Below are 21519 nucleotides of genomic sequence, written 5' to 3' on the forward strand. Positions count from 1 at the left end.
GTTGTAGGGGAAGGAGTAGAAGAAAAGGTTACAAGAGAATATGGGCTTGGGAAAAGGAATGAGAGAGGGGAAAGACTAATTGAGTTCTGTAACAAGTTTTAGGTAGTAATAGTGAGTACTCTGTTCAAGAATCACAAGAGGAGGAGGTATACTGAAGATTTCAGTTAGATTACATCATTATCAGACAGAGATTCCAAAATCAGATACTGTATTTTAAGGCGTACCCAGGAGCAGACATAGATCACAATATAGTAGTGATGAAGAGTAGGCTGAAGTTTAAGACATTAGTCAGGAAGAATCAATACGCAAAGAAGTGAGATACGGAAGTACTAAGGAATGACGAGATACGGTTGAAGTTCTCTAAGGCTATAGATACAACAATAAGGAAAAGCTCAGTAGGCAGTACAGTTGAAAAAGAATGGACATCTCTAAAAAGGGCCATCACAGAAGTTGGGAAGGAAAACATAGGTACAAAGAAGGTAACTGCGAAAAAACCATGGGCAACAGAAGACATACTTCAATTGATCGATGAAAGGAGGAACTAAAAAAATATCCCGGGAAACTCAGGAACAGAGAAATACAAGTCGCTGAGGAATGAAATAAATAGGAAATGCAGGGAAGCTAAGGTGAAATGCCTACAGGAAAAATGCGAAGACATCGAAAAAGAAATGATTGTCGAAGGACAGGCTCAGCATACAGGAAAGTCAAAACAACCTTCGGTAATATTAAAAGCAAGGGTGACAACATTAAGAGTGCAACGGGTATTCCACGGTTAAATGGAGAGGAGAACACGGATAGGTGGAAAGAATACATTGAAAGCCTCTATTAGGGGGAAGATTTGTCTGATGTGATAGAAGAAGAAACAGGAGTCTATTTAGAAGAGATAGAGGATCCAGTATTAGAATCAGAATTTAACACAGTTTTGGAGGACTTACGATCAAATAAAGCAGTAGGGATACATAACATTCCATCAGAATTTCTAAAATCATTGAGGGAAGTGGCAACAAAACGACTATTAACATTGGTGTTTAGAATGCATGACTGTGGCGACATACCATCTGACTTCGGGAAAAGCATTATCCACACAATTCCGAAGACGACAAGAGCTGACAAGTGCGAGAATTACCGCACAATCAGCTAACAGCTCATGCACCCAAGTTGCTGACAAGAATAATATACCGAAGAATGGGAAAGAAAATTGAGGATGCGTTAGATGACGATCATTTTCGCTTTAGGAAAGGTAAAGGGACGAGAGAGGCAATTCTGACGTTGCGGTTAATAATGGACGCAAAAGACTAAAGAAAAATCAAGACACGTTCATAGGATTTGTCGACCTGGAAAAAGCGTTCGACAATGTAAAATGGTGCAAGATGTTCGAAATTTTGAGGAAAATAGGGGCATGCTATAGGGAGAGACGGGTCGTATACAATATGTACAACAGCCAAGAGGGAATAATAAGGGTGAACGAAAAAGACCGAAGTGCTCGTATTAAAAATGGTATAAGACAAAGGATGTAGCCTTTGGCACCTACTGTTCAATCTGTACACCGAGGAAATAAAGATGGAAATAAAAGAAAGGTTCAGTAGTGGAATTAAAATTCAAGGTGAAACGGTATCAATGATACGATTCGCTGATGACATTGCTTTCCTGAGTGAAAGTGAAGAAGAATTACGTGATCTGCTGAACGGAATGAAGAGTCTAATGACTACAGAGTATGGATTGAGAGTAAATCGAAGAGAGACGAAAGTAATGAGAAGTAGTAGAAATGAGAACAGCGAAAAACTTAACATCAGGATTTATGGTCAAGAAGTAGGTGAAGTTAAGGAATTCTGCTACTTAGGCAGTAAAATAACCAATGACGGACGGAGCAAGGAGGACATCAAAAGCAGACTAGCAATGGCAAAAAGGGCATTCCTGGCCAAGAGAAGCCCACTAATATCAAATATCAGCCTTAATTTGAGGAAGAAATTTCTGAGAATGTACGTTTGGAGTACAGCATTGTATGGTAGTGACACATCAACTGTGAGAAAACCGGAACAGAAGAGAGTCGAAGCATTTGAGATGAGGTGCTACAGACGAATGTTGAAAATTTGGTGGACTGATAAGGTAAGGAATGAGGAGGTTCTGCGTAGAATCGGAGAGGAAAGGAACATGTGGAAAATACTGATAAGGCGAAGGGATAGGATGATAGGACATCTGTTAAGACACGAGGGAATGACTTCCATGGTACTAGAGGGAGCTGTAGAGGGCAAAAACTGTAGAGGAAGACAGAGATTGGAATTGAGGACGTAGGTTGCAAGTGCTACTCTGAGATGAAGAGGTTAGCACAGGAGAGGAATTCGTGACGGCCCGCATCAAACCAGTCAGAAGACTGATGACCAAAAAGAAAAATAAATTTAAGATGGAGGGGAGGTGAGGAAAAAGGAAAAGGATTACTGATGCCAGTTGCTTAGGGGAATTACGCGGAATCAGCAATGACGAGTGAAAATGTGTACTGGACTGGTATTCGAAAAAAATGGCTCTGAGCACTATGGGACTCAACTGCTGAGGTCATTAGTCCCCTAGAACTTAGAACTAGTTTAACCTAACTAACCTAAGGACAGCACAAACATCCATGCCCGAGGCAGGATTCGAACCTGCGACCGTAGCGGTCTTGCGGTTCCAGACTGCAGCGCCTTTAACCGCACGGCCACTTCGGCCGGCCGACTGGTATTCGAATCCAGGATCGCCTGCTTACTAGGTAGATGCGCTAATCAATGCGCCATCCGGGACACAGTCTTATCGCAACTGCGTGGACTGTCTCGGCATGCCTCACAGTCAACCCACACTCCCACCGAGCCCCACCTATCCGCAGTCCCTGCTCATTTCCTACATGCTCGCTACTCAGAGATTCCCGCAGCAGGTCGGACGTACTTGTGCATCCGCATTGAAGAAGGTGGATCCACTGCCCATCCAGGGGAATCAATTGTATGAATGTCGACACGTCTTGCCTTGTTTTCCTCTAAAAGGGACTGATAAGTGTGGCTACAGCCGGATCAAAAGGAGAAGGATCTATCCCAAATTCTGCCTAATTTTTCCCTGATTCAGGCGGTCATTGTACCCGAATGGCTTCCAAAGCTTCAGATCTACAAAGGAGTTCCTGATGAGCCTGCTTCGGGCACGAATTTTCATTTGTTAACACACGAACTGCTCTTTTGGAGCAACAGCAGACACTGTAGTAGTAGCAGCACATTTTCTACCATTTTGTGTACTGCGCCTCTTAATACCAAATAACAAATTAATACGCTCAAAACTCACTAATCTTTATAAATTGCTTTTTCTGGAAGCTCATCGCCCATCCACACTTGAATAATCCTGAACCAAATGACGAACACGTCTACAAGTAAAACATGTACTAGCTACAGCCTTACCATACGCCAATTACTGCCTGCAATACTGACACCTTACTGGTACTAGATTGTCAGGTGTACCGTCATCCTTAAACAGTAATAGGCCCCCCGGTTCATGCGGCTTCGCAAAGGTAACCTTAAGCATAATCTATTCAGTACCCACAAACTAAATCTAAGAGTGTTGCCCAGAGAGTAATGCACCACATTCTTTTTTCTCAACCAAAGACAATACTACGAATGCGAAACGTTACGTACGTATTATTTGAAGTTTCCTTAGCGAGCGCGCCAGGTTTACGTCACTTCCGACAGGTAGCGTAGCTGCAGAACAGTTTCAAAATGGCGTCTGTAGGGGAAGTATGTTACAAGCAACGTGCCGTCATTGAATTTCTCACCGCAGATGAAGAAACTGTGGGGAATATTCACAAACGCTTGTGCAAAGACTGCGGAGCATCTGCTGTCGACAGAAGTACAGTTAGTCACTGGGCACGGAGGGTGACGTCATCAGAAGGCGCTTCGGCGGAGCTCCGCGATTTGCAGCGGTCGGGGAGACAATCCACGGCTGTCACGCCTGGCATGTTGCAGCGAGCTGATGTCACTTGCGAGGACAGACGCATTACGACTCGGCAGTTGGCGCTGCCTCTGTCAATCAGCAAAGGAAGTTCACACAATGAAGCACTGGCTCTGCCACCATGACAAAGATTGGTACCGACAGGGCATACACGCCCTTGTTTCGCCCTGGAGGAAAGCCATAGAACGGGATGGAGATTAAGCGAAAATTAGGATGTGTAGGTAAAACACTGATCTTTCGTGTGTGTAATTCTCATTAGGTTCAATAAAGAATTGTTGAAGAACAAAATGCGATGCATTACTGTCTGGGCAATCCTCGTAATAATTGAAAACTGATACTGAATCAAACATAAACAACGTGAGACTAACCGCATCACATTGTACTGAGGCGACACTGCTCAGCTGGAGGAATGCCAAGCACTACTGTTTGTACATAATTACCAAAGTACCCAATCTTACTACTCGACACCAAACCAGAGTGTCTGGATGTCGAGGGTTACCCAACAATCACTTTTCTCACCAAACCGTAGCGTTTGGACGCTGGACGAACACTTCTTATCAAAACTTGCCGTGTCGGGAAGTGTAACGAGCACTTCCTGGCACCAAGTGTAATGACCCAGTCTACTCCAGGTTGTTACGCATCAGGGTGGGAGAGAGAAATGGCGAGGGACATGGGAGATTCACGCCAGGGCATGCAGTTAAACAATGGTACTCAAGCGGCCTTATACAGCATGCTGGCTGGCCTCGGGGCCGCTCTGCGTGCGTAGAAACGCAGCCGATTCAAGAATGTACCGACGTCCTGATGACACCAATTACATCCATTGCCCTGGGTCGTGGCTGGCAGCTACTGCAGTGCTGATGTGACGCCAGCTGTGAGGAACGAGCACAGTCCAACCAGGTCCTACAGAGTTGTGCCAGCTAGCCACCCCCACATGTACTCGTGGTCCCCATGTTGTGTGCTTGGGTTTAATAGCTGGCAGTAGTTGCTTGATGCCAAACAGCAATGCCCCAGTTGCCCCCGACCCCCCCCCCCTCACCCCCATCCCACACAAGTGTCTACAAGGACGGTGGCCGATAACGTCTAGGCGGCTAGGAGGCCATGAAGGCGCGCCTCCCCCAACCGGATCGTAGAGAGGTAGCAGTCTACTGGCTGAAGTCCGTCAGAGCGCGCATCACACATCATATCGGCATATCGATGAAGTTTCCCCAGTCCCACAGCCGCTCGGCCACAGATATGGTGAGCCTTGAGCTGGGACGTCATGAGCTAATCTATGGGCCGGCAGCCTGAGGATCTTAATCACCCTGAATTAGCCGTGGTTTCTCTGAAACTCAAATGCCCAGACAGAACAGTGGCACGACTGAATGACTTAACCTCCTAGGCTCAATTGTTTACACCCTTGTGGCTACGCTTCTGACATAGTACTACTGAGGAGGGGTGTGGGCCAGCTGGAGTGGCCGAGCGGTTCTAGGCGCTACAGTCTGGAAACACGCGACCGATACGGTCGCAGGTTCGAATCCTGCCTCGGGCATGGACGTTGTGATGTCCTTAGTTAGGTTTAAGTAGTTCTCAGTTCTAGGGACCTCAGAAGTTAAGTCCCTTACTGCTCAGAGCCATTTGAACCATTTGAGGAATGTGCATCGTGTGAGTTGCTCGGTAACATATATGTTCACCGAGTTACAAAATGTTACTCCCCTCTTGGTCACATAATGCTGCAGCATTAGCGGTACACTGGAACCAAGACCGCGATGTCGCGTCTGGTCCAAGTGTTTCCACGTAATGTCACCAATACTGCCCAGTTACTTATTTCATTAGCATATCGTCGAGCTGGTCTCCCTTACCTGGCCACTACTGGAATAAAACTTCAAAAATTGTCAATTCATGTGCCGAACTTTTTCGGGGTGCAGCAACTCATTATTCTTTGCGGAGCCTACAGTTAAACGTACATAGACATGCTGGAGTTATATGTTGTGCCACAACTTCCTCGTGGCGTCATCTTTCAACAATATGGCATACCATGCTATTTTGCAAAGTTTGCGAGGGATTTCTTGGATCATGAGATCCCGTATTACTGGAACCAGAGTGGCCCTCTAGAAGTCCAGACATTATGCCACTTGATTTTTTTTCTGTGGGGATTTATCAAAAATCAAGTGTAGACACCAGTTCTTAACTACCAGATCTGCGCCATTGCATTCGTGCTGCTATCGCAAATGTTATGGCTGCAATTCTGCAAAACTCTAAGAGAGAAGTGGAATACAGATTAGATGTATGTCGCGGCGCTAATGGCGCACATATCGAGGTATATTAGGTGCGTAAAACATCATTTTGAACTACAGTACTTGTAGAAACATACCGTCAATTAATATCTCAATTACTTATCAAGTTACTACATTTTATATTATTATATGTTTTATTCGGACTCATGTGTTAGTGGTGCAGTATTCTGTCAATGAATTTTTGTTTTACTTTAGAGCTTACCATTTTAATGAGGAAGACAACAGAGCCAAATAGTCTGACTGGTCTGCTGAATCGTAGTTCCAGGTACTGGAACAATAGAAAACAACGTCATTGATTTAGAAAGAGCATTTTTCCTACTGGTATAAGCATTTCCTTGACTGTAGTCTTACAAGAGATATTTGTCATGAAAAGACTTCAGGCTTTCTCACCTCGTACGAGGAAACTATCTTCAGTTGATAAAACACTGGCAGGTAAATGAATGCCATTGTCAAGCTGGCGAGTATGTCGCTAGTCACCGCTACCCAGTACTGTGTTCCGTAAACGTACATTTCCGCAGGTATTGCCAGCAATGATATGCCAGATATGTAACTGCAAAATAGAAACAATTTAGCGTAATCTAGTTGCTGTTCAGAAATAATCATGAGAGCCATACTAAAACAAAATTTATAGACAGAAATACATTTATTAAAGCAATACGTGCTGTAAATTTTGACAGTGTTTTTCTAAAAAGACAATGCGCGAGATCTGTTCTCTCTAGCAATGAAGTGTCCTAGCGACGTGCCGCTGTCAGCGCTATTTGCACCATCCTTCAGAATAATCAAATTGTGTCATATCTTTAATACCTCGATCAGTTTGCAAAGTATCGTTGTTTGATCAGATGTTAGCACTGTGCTCGTGGCGATTTTTGTAATGCTTGATTTGCAGGAGGAAACGTGGAACGTCATATTTTACATCTACATACATGCTCTTCAAACCACTGTGAAATACACGGCGGAGCATACGTCTTATCACACATTAGATTTTCTTCTCGTTTCTTCCGCGTAAGAAGCCTGGAAAGAATGAGTTGAAATCGCCTCTGCGCACAGTCCCTGCGTAAGCAACATACAGCAGGTGGTAGCATTTTCCTAGACTATTCACTTGATATTGTTTCTTGAAACTTCGTAAGCAGACCATCATGAGATAACTGGCATCTATCTTCAAGCATCTGATAGTTCAGGTGTTACAGCATTTCCGTGACACTCTCCTGTAAATTCAGCAGTATTTGTGACCATTCGTGCTGCCCTCCTTTGTATTCTTCCTACAGTGATCAGCCAGAACATTATGACCAGGCCGTAGCAGCCTCACATGGCGAGGAATTAGTGCTAGTCAGAGACACGCACGGTGCATGTAGTATCAGTGAGCGTGCTGTCCGTGTGTACAATGGAGAAGGCACGTGACCTGTCTGAGTCTGACCGACGGCAGATTGTGATGGCCCGGAGACTCGGCACGAGCATTTCGGAAACTTCACCAACTGTCGACTGTTCGAGGAGTGCTGTGGTGAGTGTCTTCAACACATGGTTAAACCAAGGTGAAACCACGTCCAGACACCGTATTGGGCGCCACCCCCCATTACGGATGTCGGACATCGTAGGCTGGGCAGACTGGTAAAACAGGACAGGCGGCGAACTGTGGCGGAACTGACATTAGACTTTAATGCTGGACAGAGTACAAGTTGTCTGAACACACAGTGCGCCGAACACTCCTAACGATGGACCTGCGCAATCGACGACCTTTCCTTGTGCCAATGATAACACCACGTCATTGGCAACTATGACTGAAAGGGGTACGTGACTATCGGCACTCGACATTGGCGCAGTGGCAGAGCGTTGCATGGTCTGATGGATCCCGATACCTTCTTCATCATGCCAATGGGATGGCGCGAATCCGTCGTCTTCCAGGGGAACAGCTACTTGACACCTGTACGGCGGGACGGAAACAAGTTGGCAGCGGCTCCGTTATGCTCTGGGGAACTTTAACATGGGCATCTAAGGGTCCAGTGGAGCTCGTACAAGGCACAATGACAGCGAAGGAGTATCGTACACTGGTTGCAGACCACGTACACCCTTTCATGACAATCAAGTTTCCTGACGGCAGTGGCATTTTTCAACAAGATAATGCGTCATGTCACAAGGTCAGGAGTGTGATAGATTGGTTGTTAGAGGAACACAGTGGCGAGCTTCCGTTGATGAGGTGGCCCGCATCTCAACAGATCTAAACCCGAACGAAAACATCTGGGATGTGGCTGAACGTGGCATCAGAACTCATCGCCTCCCTCCCCAGAATTTATCAGAACTGGGTGACTTGCGTGAACAGATGCGGTGCCAGTTCCCTCCAGCGACCTACTAAGGGCTCATTGCTTCGATGCCACGATGCGTCGCCACTGTTATCCGTGTCAGAAGTGGAAATACTGGGTATTAGGCAGGTGGTCGTACTGTTCCGGCTGATCAGTGTGTATCCCCTGTTAGATCTATCTGGTTTGAGACTCATATAATTGAGCAATATTCTAAGATGGGGCGCATGTGTGTTTTGTTAGCAACGTTCCTTGTACACGGACACCATTTTCCCAGTATCCTGCCAAATGTATTTACGTCTACTGCCTCCACTACCTACAACCGAAATTTTGCCTGAAAATGGGAAAACAATTACGGAAACGATTAACAGAAGATAGTATTTCCCGCTTTTGCTGTATTAATTTTATTTGTTCACAACTAGTTTTCACGTTCTACGCCATTCTCAAATGATTTTGTGGTACTGTAATAAATAAAATATATTATATTATCTCCAGGAACGGAAATGTAATTATATGAACATAAACGTACTTTAAATGCATTTACCTGCAACAGAAAACAATGTCTTACATAATGAAATGTCAGCATCTTTACATTTGTGTTTTCTATTCGTTTTAGTTCGCAAATGCTGTCTTACTCATTTGACAGCTTGACATTTAAAAAGATGTTACCTTGATCAGAGAGTAAATCTAAGCATAGAATAAATGGAATAATAATTTCAAATACTGTGACTATATACAAGGGATATTCGGAAAGTTTCGATCGGTCAAGAAATGGAAACCACCGTGAAAATCTAATAAATCTTTGCACATATGTGTTCGACAGTGTCTCTAGTATGCATGTCGGTTCCATCACTTTGCTCTTTTCAGTTCTGAGCGCATTGTGAGAACATAAAGATGCGTAGAAAATAGTGTCTCCCGCCAAGCATGAGGTCCTGGTGAGAGATTTCGCCTGATGTTATGCAACCCACATTGCAGGACTGTCATACGGTTCCTACTTCGTGACAATTCTCAGTCGCAATCTGCAGGGTCAATGAAAGTGCTCTGTGAGTGTGTGGGTTTTATTTTGTCAAGTTGCGCAATGGCTTGATCCTACAAGTACCCTTTGGCTCCTGCAAGAAACAATTTCCACCTCGCACTACTACAGAAGTCAGACAGATGCTGTTAATGCACCAACCAGAACTGCTTGAAAAACATTCAACAACAAATGTCTTCTGGAGTCGTCTGCTGTAAGGAAAAGACACAAAAATATTCTATATTCTTACATAACTAGTGGAATACTTGGGTACTGGAGTATTGCTAGTTAGTGTAAGAAAAATGTTAAACGAACGAAAAATATTATTTATTGCAAAAGAATTCCGAGAAATCAAGTGAAACTTTTTCTTATAAATTAATACATTTCCGGGTTCTTTTTGGAACAGCAGATTGCCTCTTATGGATAGGAATGCTATTATTTTACAAAGTATGGAAAGGTTCTTTGCTCCCTTTTCTTTAAGAATGTTATTTACTCAGCAGAATGGCTGAGAGCCGCTCCTACACAACTTGAATAACTTTTCTAGGTACGGTCAAGGCTGTCGCTTGAGAAATGTAGTGTACTGTTGTGGAGGACAGATTGGGCTCACATACACTGTAGCACACAATACCGTGAGCTGCAATGACTGCTGCCTGCGTCGCTCGCTGCTGACAAATAACAGAACTATCTCTTTCTATCTGGATTGACCTTTGCCAATCAAACTCTCCCTAAGCCTTGATGAAGTCAGACTCCTATCTGCCCCTAGTCTAACTATTGGCGTGGTACACCAGTCAGATAACCAGTCCACCATGATGCCACTCAATATTCGCTCGCAGGCGTTTACCCAGTACTTTGTCCATGTTCACACCACACAATAAGTGTGGTGGCCCACTCAGTGACCAACGCTTAATCGTGAGCAACTCAGTATAGAGTATCACTTCGATTCGCTAATGACAGAGGTGCTTTCCCAGTGAAGTACTGAGGAGAGACTTTGTTCCTCGCACTTTGCATACATGTACAAGCACACTCGCTCTCGTTACGTGTTCCTGCTCCAAGAGCGACAATGGAACGGCCCCTTTTTCTGAAAAAGTTGCAAGGGTATATCATTTGCTGTCTTCCCTCACTCGTCTGGCTCTTTGCGTCAGAAATATTCCGCCAATCAGCGTTGCTCTTTTAAACGGGAGAATGACGTTTCGTTTAAGTAGACCAATGCGGAAATATGTAGATCTCTGTTAGGCATATACCGTCCTCTGGTGAGAACTACGTAACTATGCCTTCGGTCTGTGAAAAAATGCATATTCTGAGTGCTCCCACACATAGTGGAATTTGCTTCTAAGTCGAACACGGCAGTCATTATCCCTTTGCTCTGGGAAAAGCTTCCTCTCTCCTGGTGGTTGTTCCGGCTGAAGTAGGTGTGCGCTGACCCACCCCTTTGAAGGGACAGACCTCCCAGCGGGCTGGTTGCCTCTTTAGAACGAAAATTCCTGTGGCCATCATGTTGTGCACGCCAGCCTCAACTTTTTCAACCTCAGTGCGCACTTGCGATTTACTTATTAGATATGCATATTGCTTACATGAATTCATACAAAATTGACTCTACCTTATCGAGTTTGGGTTCGAATGAAGCGTCTTGATGTGCAGAATACGATTGTGAGGACATAATATGTAAGAAATGAAGGTCAGGAGACCACGCCACCTTACAATGCTCCTGCAGCGTTTTCGATGGGAAGTGTTTGATCACCCGCACTACAGTCGGTAATTGGCTCCCTCTGTATTTCATCTCTGCTCACATTAACTACTGGCTATGAAGACAACATTCTGGCACAGACAACGAGCTATAGATGAGTGAAGAGAATTGGCGGGAAGCATAGGCGGCTGCCTTCTATGACAAGGGTATTGGAAAGCTGGTACAATGCTACGACAAATTTCTAAATCAGAGTGGTGACTATGTAAAGCAGTGGCTGGAAGCTGTAGCTAACCGTTGTAGACAAAATATTTCTGATTATCACAGTGGTTTCCATTTCGCGATAAATCGGAACTTACTTTCCGAATACCCATAGTATTTACGTGTGTCATTGAGGTAAGTTAAAAAATATGAGGGGTGTACAGTAAATAATGCAACACATTCTTTTTCTCCGGCAGCTTCAGTTCACAAAATGCGAGATTTGTTGTGAGGCATCATAGAATACTCCCACTTCAGCCACTATTGTTTCATAAAGTTCTGATAGGTTGCGGCGCTATACGTAACCTTCAAAATGACCTCTGTAACGGACGTGCGTTGCAAACACAGAGTTCTAACTTAGTTTCTTTTGGGAGGAAACCAGATCATCACAAATATTCATAGGCGCTTGCAAGATGTCTACGGAGACCTGGCAATGAACAAAAGTATAGGCAAGGCGTCCGTCATCATCGCAACAGGGTCGCGCAAACCTGTCTGATTTCCCGCGTGCTGGCCAACCTCACATAGCTGTGAGCCCCTGCAGTGTTGGAACGTGCGGACACTCTCATTCGAGGTGACTGACGGATCACAATCAAACACCTCGCTGCTCAACTGGACGTCTCTGTTGGTAGTGCTGACACACTCGTCCACCAGCTGGGGTACTCAAAGGTGTGTGCCCACTGGGTCCTTTGCTGCCCAACAGAAGACCATAACGAACAACGGAGGACCATCTCTGAGGAATTGCTTGCGTGTTACGAGGCCGATCGTGACAATTTTTTGTCAAATGTTATCACAGGCAATGAAACATAGGGTCACAGCTTCGAACTGGAAACGTAACGGCAATCCATGGAATGGCGCCACACCACCTCTCCTCTGAAGAAAACGTTCAAAGCCGCACTCTCAGCCGATAAAGTCGCGGAGACGGTCTTCTGGGCCTCTGAAGGCGTTATCCTGTTTGCTGTACTCCCTCATCTATGAAGTGTATTGTGCTACCCTCAGGAAATTGAAGAAACGACTACAGCGACGTGTTAGTCGACACAAAAATGCAGACGAACTTCTTCTTTATGACAATGCAATGCCTCACACAATTCTGCACATCCGAGAGAAGCTCACAAAACTTTCTTGGACTATTCTTCCTCATACACTTTACAGCCCGGATCTCGCACTTTCCGACTTCCATCTGTTTGGCCCAATGAGGGAGCACTCCATGGGAAGCAGAACGTGGATGACTGGGAGGTTATTGATGCAGCAAGGCGTTGGATCCGACGTCAACCAGTAGAGCGTATTGTATTGTGATGTATTGTATGTTAACCGGGGGCATAAAAACGATGGAGAAGCTCCGTCCCCGCCGCAGCAGCAGTGGTCCACAACCCCACGACGACTACCGCAGTCCACTTCACCCCTCTGCAGCCCCACACCGAACCACTCCTTCAGGGAACGTCTCACACTAGACGAGATGTAACCCCTATGATGGCGTGGTAGAGTAATGGTGGTGTACGCGTATGTGGAGAACTTGTTTGCGCAGCAATCGCCGACATAGTGTAGCTGAGGCGGAATAAGGGAAACCAGCCCGCATTCGTCGAGGCAGATGGAAAACCGCCTAAAAACAATCCACAGACTGGCCGGCTCACCGGACCTCGACACAAGTCCGTCGGGCGGATTCGTCCTGGGGACTAGGCGTTCCTTCCCGCCCGAAAAGCCGTGCGTTAGAACGCACGGCTAACCGGGCGGGCAGTAGAGGATTACCATGCCTTACCAGGCCCTCTCTGTAAGTTTGCGTAATGCCGACGCATTGAATGAAGACTATGTTGAAAAATACGGTTTTGTAGCCGAAAGAATGGGTAACAACATGGTGTACTAGTATCTTTATAAAATCAAATTGCTTTCAGAAAAAAAATGTGTTGCATTACGTACTGAACGCCCCGCGTAGTTAGAAATAAAATGTTACACCAAAACATGAAATAGAATAAAAATAAATATAAAAGTAAATGCTGGTGTGAGGCTAAAATTTAAATTTCATGTAGCAGAATGTGGCTGAAATTATCAAGGAATTTTTTTGTTCTGAAGGTCTGTTTGTTGACTGTTTAAATGACTGGAAATTTCGATTTCTTCCAAGATATTCAATTCTTTCTTTCTTAGCATAATGGAGAATTCGGAGCTTTTCGTTAATGTTTGCCAATATCCAGGACACCAAGGACCAGTTACTACAGTTGTGGCCCAGCTTGCCTCAAAACAGGATATAATCCTCTATTGCGCCATTCCCTGCCGAATCAGAGCATAAACGGAATAAAATAATAATTGGCTCCTTTTATCGACCTCCCAACTCAGATGACACAATTGCTGAAAGGTTCAAAGAGAACTCGAGTCTAATTTCAAAAACATACGCGATTCATGCAATTATAGTTGGTGGTGACTTTAATTTACCCTCGATATTTTGGCGAAAATACATTTTTAAATCGCGGGGTATGAATAAAATATCATCTGAAATTGTGCTAAACGCATTCTCTGATGATTATTTCGAGCAATTAGTTAATGAGCCCACTCGAATAGTAAAGGTTTTGAAAACACACTTGACATCTTAGCAACAAATACCCCTAAGCTAATAACGAGCATCAAAACGGGTACGGGGGTTAGTGAACACAGGGTTATTGTAGCGAGACTGAATACCGTAGCTCCCAAATCGTTCAAAAATAAACGAAAAATATACCTATTCAAAAAAGCATATAAAAATTATCTTTACACTTTCCTGAGAAACAATCTCCCTCTCTTCCCAATTAACAATGTAAGTGTAGACCAGATGTGGCTTGAATTCAAAGAAACAGTATCGACAGCAGCTGAGAGATCTACACCAAATAAATTAACAAAGGACGGATCTGATACCCCTTCGTCCACAAAACGGGTCAGAACACTATAGCAGAAACAACGAAAAAAAACATGCCAAATTTAAACATTGGTGGTCTTTTACGGAAGCTCTAAATTTAGCGCGGACTTCAATGCGAGATTCTTATAATAGTTTCCAAAACAAAACTTTATCTCGAAACCTGGCAGAAAATCCAATAGTAATGTAAATACTATCGATGGAAATACTAAACACAGACTACCGAAATTCCTTCACCAAAGAAAAGGAAGTAAATATTCCAGAATTCGAATCAAGACCAGCTGCCAACATGAGTAATTTACAATTAGATAACCTCGGAATAGTGAAGTAACTTAATAAAAGCAAGTCTTTCAGTCCAGACTGAATACGAATAGGTTCCTTTCAGAGTATGCTGATGCATAGCCCCGTACTTAACAATCGTATACGGTACAACTGCTCGCTCGACGAAAGATTCCTACCCAAAGAGTGGAAAGCTGCACACGTCACATCAAATTCAAGAAAGGCAATACGAATAACCCACAGAATTGTGGGCCCATATGATTAACGTCGATATCTAACAAGATTTTGGAACATACATTCTGTTCAAAAATTATGAATTACCTCGAAGAGAACGGTCTGTTGATACACTGTCAAAAAGGATTTAGAAAATATCGTTCTTATGAACCACAACTAGCTCATTAGTCACGCGATGTGTTGAGTGCTATTGATAACGGATTTCAAATTGATTCCGCATTTTTAGATTTCCAGAAGGCTTTTGACACTGTACCTCGCAAGTGGTTTGTAATCAAATTGCATTGTTATAAAATATAGTCTCAGTTTTGCGAATGGATACGTGATATCCTGTCAGAGAGGTCACAGCCTGTAGTAATTGACGGAAAGTCATCGAGTAAAACAGAACTGTTATAGGCCCACTGCTGTTTCTTATCTCTATAAACGACTTATCAGACAATCAGAGTAGCCGTTTCAGGTTGTTTGCAGAAAATACTGTCGTTTATCGCCTAGTAAAGTCATTAGAGGATCAAAACAAACTGCAAAACGATTTAGAAAAGATATCTATATGGTGCGAAAATTGGCAATTGACCCTAAATAATGAAAAGTATGAGGTCATCCCCATTAGTGCTAAAAGGAATTCGTTAAACTTCGGTTGCACGGTAAATCAGTCAAATGCAAAGGCCATAAATTCAACTAAATAATTGGAAATAACAATTGCGAACAACTTGAATTGAAAAGAACACATAGAAATTGTTGTGGGGAAAGGCGAACCAAAGACTGCGTTTTATTGACAGAACACTTAGAAGACGCAACAGAGCTACTAAAGAGATTGCCTACACTACTCTTGTCCTTCCTCTTTGCCGGCTTCTGTGGCCGAGCGGTTCTAGGCGCTTCAGTCCGGAACCGTGCTGCTGCTACGGTCGCAGGTTCGAATCCTGCCTCAGGCATGGATGCGTGTGATGTCCTTAGGTTAGTTAGGTACAAGTGGTTCTAAGTCTAGGGGACTGATGACCTCAGATGTTAAGTCCCATAGTGCTTAGAGTACTGCTGTGAGGTGTGGGATCCTTGCCAGATAAAAAATGGTTCAAATGGCTCTGAGCACTATGGGACTTAACTGCTGTGGTCATCAGTCCCCTAGAACTTAGAACTACTTAAACCTAACCAACCTAAGGACATCACACACATCCATGCCCGAGGCAGGATTCGAACCTGCGACCGTAGCGGTCACGCGGCTCCAGACTGTAGCGCCCAGAACCGCACGGCCACTCTGGCCAAGCCAGATAAGATTAACGGAGTACATCGAGAAAGTTTAAAGAAGAGCAGCCCTTTTTGTAATATCGAGAGATAGGGGAGAGAGTGTCACGGACATGATACAGGGTTTCGGGTGGACATCATTGAAATACAGGCGTTTTTCGTTGCGGTGGTATCTTCTCACGAAATTTCTATCACCAACTATCTCTTCAGAATGTGAAAATACTTTATGGACATCGGCCTGCATAGGGAGAAACGATCATCATAATAAAATAAGGGAAATCAGAGTTCCGACGGAAAGATTTAAGTGTTCGTTTTTTCCACACACTTTCTAGAGTGGAATAATAGAGAATTGTTGCGAAGGTGGTTCGAAGCACTCTCTGCCAGGCACTTAAGTGCGATTTGAAGAGTATTCAAGAAGATGTAGATGTAGATCGTCACACTTATAAGTGGGCTCATGCTGGCATGTTCTTTGTAAATTTGACCCGATATTGTAATCACTCTAATAACATCACATGCCATCTCAACCGGTGAAGTTCCACTTCGTTTCCCTCTCCCCTACTGCGTGCTTCAGTTTTTTTGTCAGCAGTGTTTTAGACAATAAATATACCGAGAAGCAATGTCCAGTACATCTAGTTCCTTGAACAGGCTTCTGGAAGATGTTCTTGAATTCACCAGTTAAGTAATTTATGTTATAGACTTTTGGATTTGGAAAATTTTAACTTGACTTGATGAGTTACGCTAAACCATGACACTGCACGACATTATGGAATGAAGGTAATCAAAGTATGTCTACTGTTTTGTTTTTACATTATCCATCTCTGCCCCTGCTAGCTGAGTGGTCAGCGCGACGGAATATCTTACCTAATTGCCCGGGTTCGATTCCCGGCTGGGTCGGAGATTTTCTACTCTCAGGGACTGGGTGTTGTGTTGTCCTTCTCATCGTCATTTCATCTCCATCGACACGCAAGTCGCCGAAGTGGCGTCAACTCGAAAGACTTGCACCAGGCGAACGGTCTACTCGACGGGAGGTCCTAGCTACACGTCATTCCCATTATCCATCTCTGGCACAACTTTCATACAACAAAATAAAGATTTGTTTATGCATTTCACTACTTCTGTGTCATGTCCCTCCCACCTGAATTAATTATCAAATCGCTTTCTCAATAATGTAATATTACACTCCTGGAAATGGAAAAAAGAACACATTGACACCGGTGTGTCAGAGCCACCATACTTGCTCCGGACACTGCGAGAGGGCTGTACAAGCAATGATCACACGCACGGCACAGCGGACACACCAGGAACCGCGGTGTTGGCCGTCGAATGGCGCTAGCTGCGCAGCATTTGTGCACCGCCGCCGTCAGTGTCAGCCAGTTTGCCGTGGCATATGGAGCTCCATCGCAGTCTTTAACACTGGTAGCATGCCGCGACAGCGTGGACGTGAACCGTATGTGCAGTTGACGGACTTTGAGCGAGGGCGTATAGTGGGCATGCGGGAGGCCGGGTGGACGTACCGCCGAATTGCTCAACACATGGGGCGTGAGGTCTCCACAGTACATCGATGTTGTCGCCAGTGGTCGGCGGAAGGTGCACGTGCCCGTCGACCTGGGACCGGACTGCAGCGACGCACGGATGCACGCCAAGACCGTAGGATCCTAAGCAGTGCCGTAGGGGACCGCACCGCCACTTCCCAGCAAATTAGGGACACTGTTGCTCCTGGGGTATCGGCGAGGACCATTCGCAACCGTCTCCATGAAGCTGGGCTACGGTCCCGCACACCATTAGGCCGTCTTCCGCTCACGCCCCAACATCGTGCAGCCCGCCTCCAGTGGTGTCGCGACAGGCATGAATGGAGGGACGAATGGAGACGTGTCGTCTTCAGCGATGAGAGTCGCTTCTGCCTTGGTGCCAATGATGGTCATATGCGTGTTTGGCGCCGTGCAGGTGAGCGCCACAATCAGGACTGCATACGACCGAGGCACACAGGGCCAACACCCGGCATCATGGTGTGGGGAGCGATCTCCTACACTGGCCGTACACCACTGGTGATCGTCGAGGGGACACTGAATAGTGCACGGTACATCCAAACCGTCATCGAACCCATCGTTCTACCATTCCTAGACCGGCAAGGGAACTTGCTGTTCCAACAGGACAATGCACGTCCGCATGTATCCCGTGCCACCCAACGTGCTCTAGAAGGTGTACGTCAACTACCCTGGCCAGCAAGATCTCCGGATCTGTCCCCCATTGAGCATGTTTGGGACTGGATGAAGCGTCGTCTCACGCGGTCTGCACGTCCAGCACGAACGCTGGTCCAACTGAGGCGCCAGGTGGAAATGGCATGGCAAGCCGTTCCACAGGACTACATCCAACATCTCTACGATCGTCTCCATGGGAGAATAGCAGCCTGCATTGCTGCGAAAGGTGGATATACACTGTACTAGTGCCGACATTGTGCATGCTCTGTTGCCTGTGTCTATGTGCCTGTGGTTCTGTCAGTGTGATCATGTGACGTATCTGACCCCAGGAATGTGTCAATAAAGTTTCCCCTTCCTGGGACAATGAATTCACGGTGTTCTTATTTCAATTTCCAGGAGTGTATAAACGTCTTCAGTCTGTACGATCTCATACTTTATGCACATGCCTGGTGAGCACCTCTTTCAGATTCTAAACTGCAAATAGCGATTTTTTTTAAATTTAATGGCAGTTAAATGACTAAAAATCATTTTATGAAACGACAGTTCCTCGTATTTTACTATTTAGACGAACTTTCAGTAACGGCTCTTTATAAAATGATAATTTACTAATCATCATAATGTTCACAGCATCAGCAAAAGAAAAACAGACTTAGCATGGGGCAGTGTCACAGATGAAAAGTCTTAAAAATACTGACTAAAAACTAAAGCCTTGTGGAAAACCACGCATATCTACGCCACAGTGGAATGAGGACCGATAGCCCAATAGAGAACTTTTTCCTACTGAAATTCTTTGATTCCTGCTAGCGAGATATGAACATTTCTCAAAAGAACGTTGCGACTTAGGGGAGAGTGCGTACTTCTTCAAAATTTAAAAAAATATATAATTTTTTTTCTTGAAATATTTTCTGGGCGGTCTGTTTTATTGTTCATCCCTAATTCTCCAGATAAGGCGATTTGTGAAAAAATGTCTCTGAAAACCATTCACAGCAGGAAAAAATAGTCAACATCGCAGTCAGTGTGGCATCATGTGATTTCAAAGCCGGCGTAACAGGCATTACGGAAACGTGCTCGAACTTGGGATCGGACCAGCCTGTTAAAACTTCTGCACAAAAGCCGACGAAAAGCTTGCCAAACAGACTTGCAGGACCGTCATGGCTACAAAGAACATGGAGGACGACCTCCTTTTTGATCTGGAACGATTGCTGTGTAGTCCATGGATGACTGATTAGTCGTATATTTAACGTAACTACGAAAAATATAAATCGAGACTTCACAATCTTTTTTTCTCGAAACCGTATTTCTCAAATCGGCGTGAAGTACTTGAGAACGGTACATACGATTTTGATTGGAATTTGATGCCCGCATTCTAAATTAAATTCTCTACCAGCGTACGTAGCCGTTTTGCGATATCATCAGAAGTATATTCTCGAAGCACGCTTTTGTCTAGATGTTTTAGACGAAGAAAATGACTTTTGTTTTAACACTTCATCATTTCGTTAGAACTTAATATTTTTGAATTATCCTATGTATGCTGACAGAAAACATATCGGAAACGATTTATAGAAAATGATTTTGTTACAGGTCCAAATCCAACCGGAGACCAACGTTCCAGCTGCAAGGGGTCCTTCCACGTGAGCCAGTAGTTATAGGGAACCTCTGATGTGGCCACAAAAATGATTTCCTAAACACCAAAGTGTAAGGAATTACAGATTTAGCACCAATTTTTATTTTATTTAATTATCTATTTTTCATTCGTTCAACTTTAAATTCTTTTGACACGTCACAGAATATATTGGTATTCTGTAACTTATTGTTTAATGAATTCAGTCCAGTCTCGCATCATGTCTGAATATCGGAACAACTGAAAACTCCAACTTGTGGTTTTGTAAATATGTTAGGAGTCATTGATTAAGGAGTCATTGATATATTATCTATTCTGAAATAGTAAAAGCGTTATTGGACGGAAGTTTATTGATATTTCTTTATTTCCTTTCTTACACAGTGCCTTAATTTAAACATATTTTAGCCAATCGGGAAATGTTCCAAAGATAAATGTCTGATTACAAAACAATTTAGATTCTACCAATCTCAGAAGAACAATTTTAATTATCTTTATATTTTGTGCCGACCGGTTTTTTTACGAAGTAGTAAGTCTGACCACGTCATCCTATAAATAACAGACATAAACTGTTTCTTAAAGAACTTTACAGCATAACACTCACACGCTTCACACATCGGTGGTATAAGAGCTTAACTGGAATGCAAGTTAGTCTATAATCGCGGGACACGCTAAAGACGCACGCTTTGTAAATAACGAGCCTTCTGTAGCAATCTGTCAACAAATGGGTAGCGGTGGAACAACAAGCAAAGCACAGTAGATCCACACACCCGCATTCTAACTAGGTAGCCACTTGGCCCCAACTGGAAAATTAGACGCCATAAAGGTCGTAAAACGAACCGTAAGGAGAGTTATAAATTATCATGATGTTGGCTGCCACCGAGAATCGTCGTAAAGGCCGAGTCAGATCGTGAGTTCCACATCTTCATGCACTGATGAGGCAAAACATTTGGTCCACCTACTTAATGGCGTTTTGGTTCATCATTGGATCGCGATACAGCAGTGATTCTACGTGGCATGGATTCGACAAGCTCTTGGCAGAGTTCCGGGGTTATTTGGCACCAGACATGTCTGCATGTCATGGAGCTTCCATAAATTACAGGCCGGTGATGTGTAGGCGCGGATCTGATGTCAGGTAGCGTCCCAGATCTGTTCCATTCGGTTCAGATCAACTGAATTTGGTGGCCAAACATCACCGTCAGCTCACTACCATCCTCTTCACATCTGTGTAGCACGATTCTGGCCTTGTGATACGAACAGTTATCCTGTTGGAAAATGTCATCACCATCGGGATCACTTCAAGCCTGAAGAGTTACAGGCGGTGTACAATAATGTTCACGTAGTGCACGGTTATGCTGGTGCCTTCGATTACTACCACAGCTCCTATAGAAGCCCATGAGAGAGTCCCCCGTAGCACATTACTGACCCCAACTGTCTGCATCTGTGGCGTGATGCATGTATCGAGCAGCCCTTCAACTGGGTGACGGCGTATCCGAACACGACCGTGAATCAAGAAACGTGATTCGTACTACCAGGTGACACGTTTGTATTGATCCAAAATCCAATATCGATGATTCTGTGCCCTTTGCAATCGTAATTAACCAGTACTG

The 21519-nt window shown here is 44.3% G+C and overlaps 1 protein-coding gene across 1 annotated transcript in view; it reads right to left on the reverse strand.

Annotated features, from left to right (window-relative positions):
* LOC124606785 (sodium-coupled monocarboxylate transporter 2-like) overlaps positions 1-21519 on the reverse strand; it is a 237205-nt gene that overhangs the window by 116440 nt on the left and 99246 nt on the right. Inside the window, exons 3-4 of the mRNA XM_047138848.1 lie at positions 6621-6780; positions 6433-6498 (exon numbers count right to left, since the gene is read on the reverse strand). Of these exons, the coding sequence (XP_046994804.1) occupies positions 6433-6498; positions 6621-6780 (226 nt within the window). The remainder of the gene's footprint in view (positions 1-6432; positions 6499-6620; positions 6781-21519) is intronic.

This window comes from Schistocerca americana, chromosome 3 (assembly GCF_021461395.2).
Source record: "Schistocerca americana isolate TAMUIC-IGC-003095 chromosome 3, iqSchAmer2.1, whole genome shotgun sequence".
Taxonomy (NCBI): domain Eukaryota; kingdom Metazoa; phylum Arthropoda; class Insecta; order Orthoptera; family Acrididae; genus Schistocerca; species Schistocerca americana.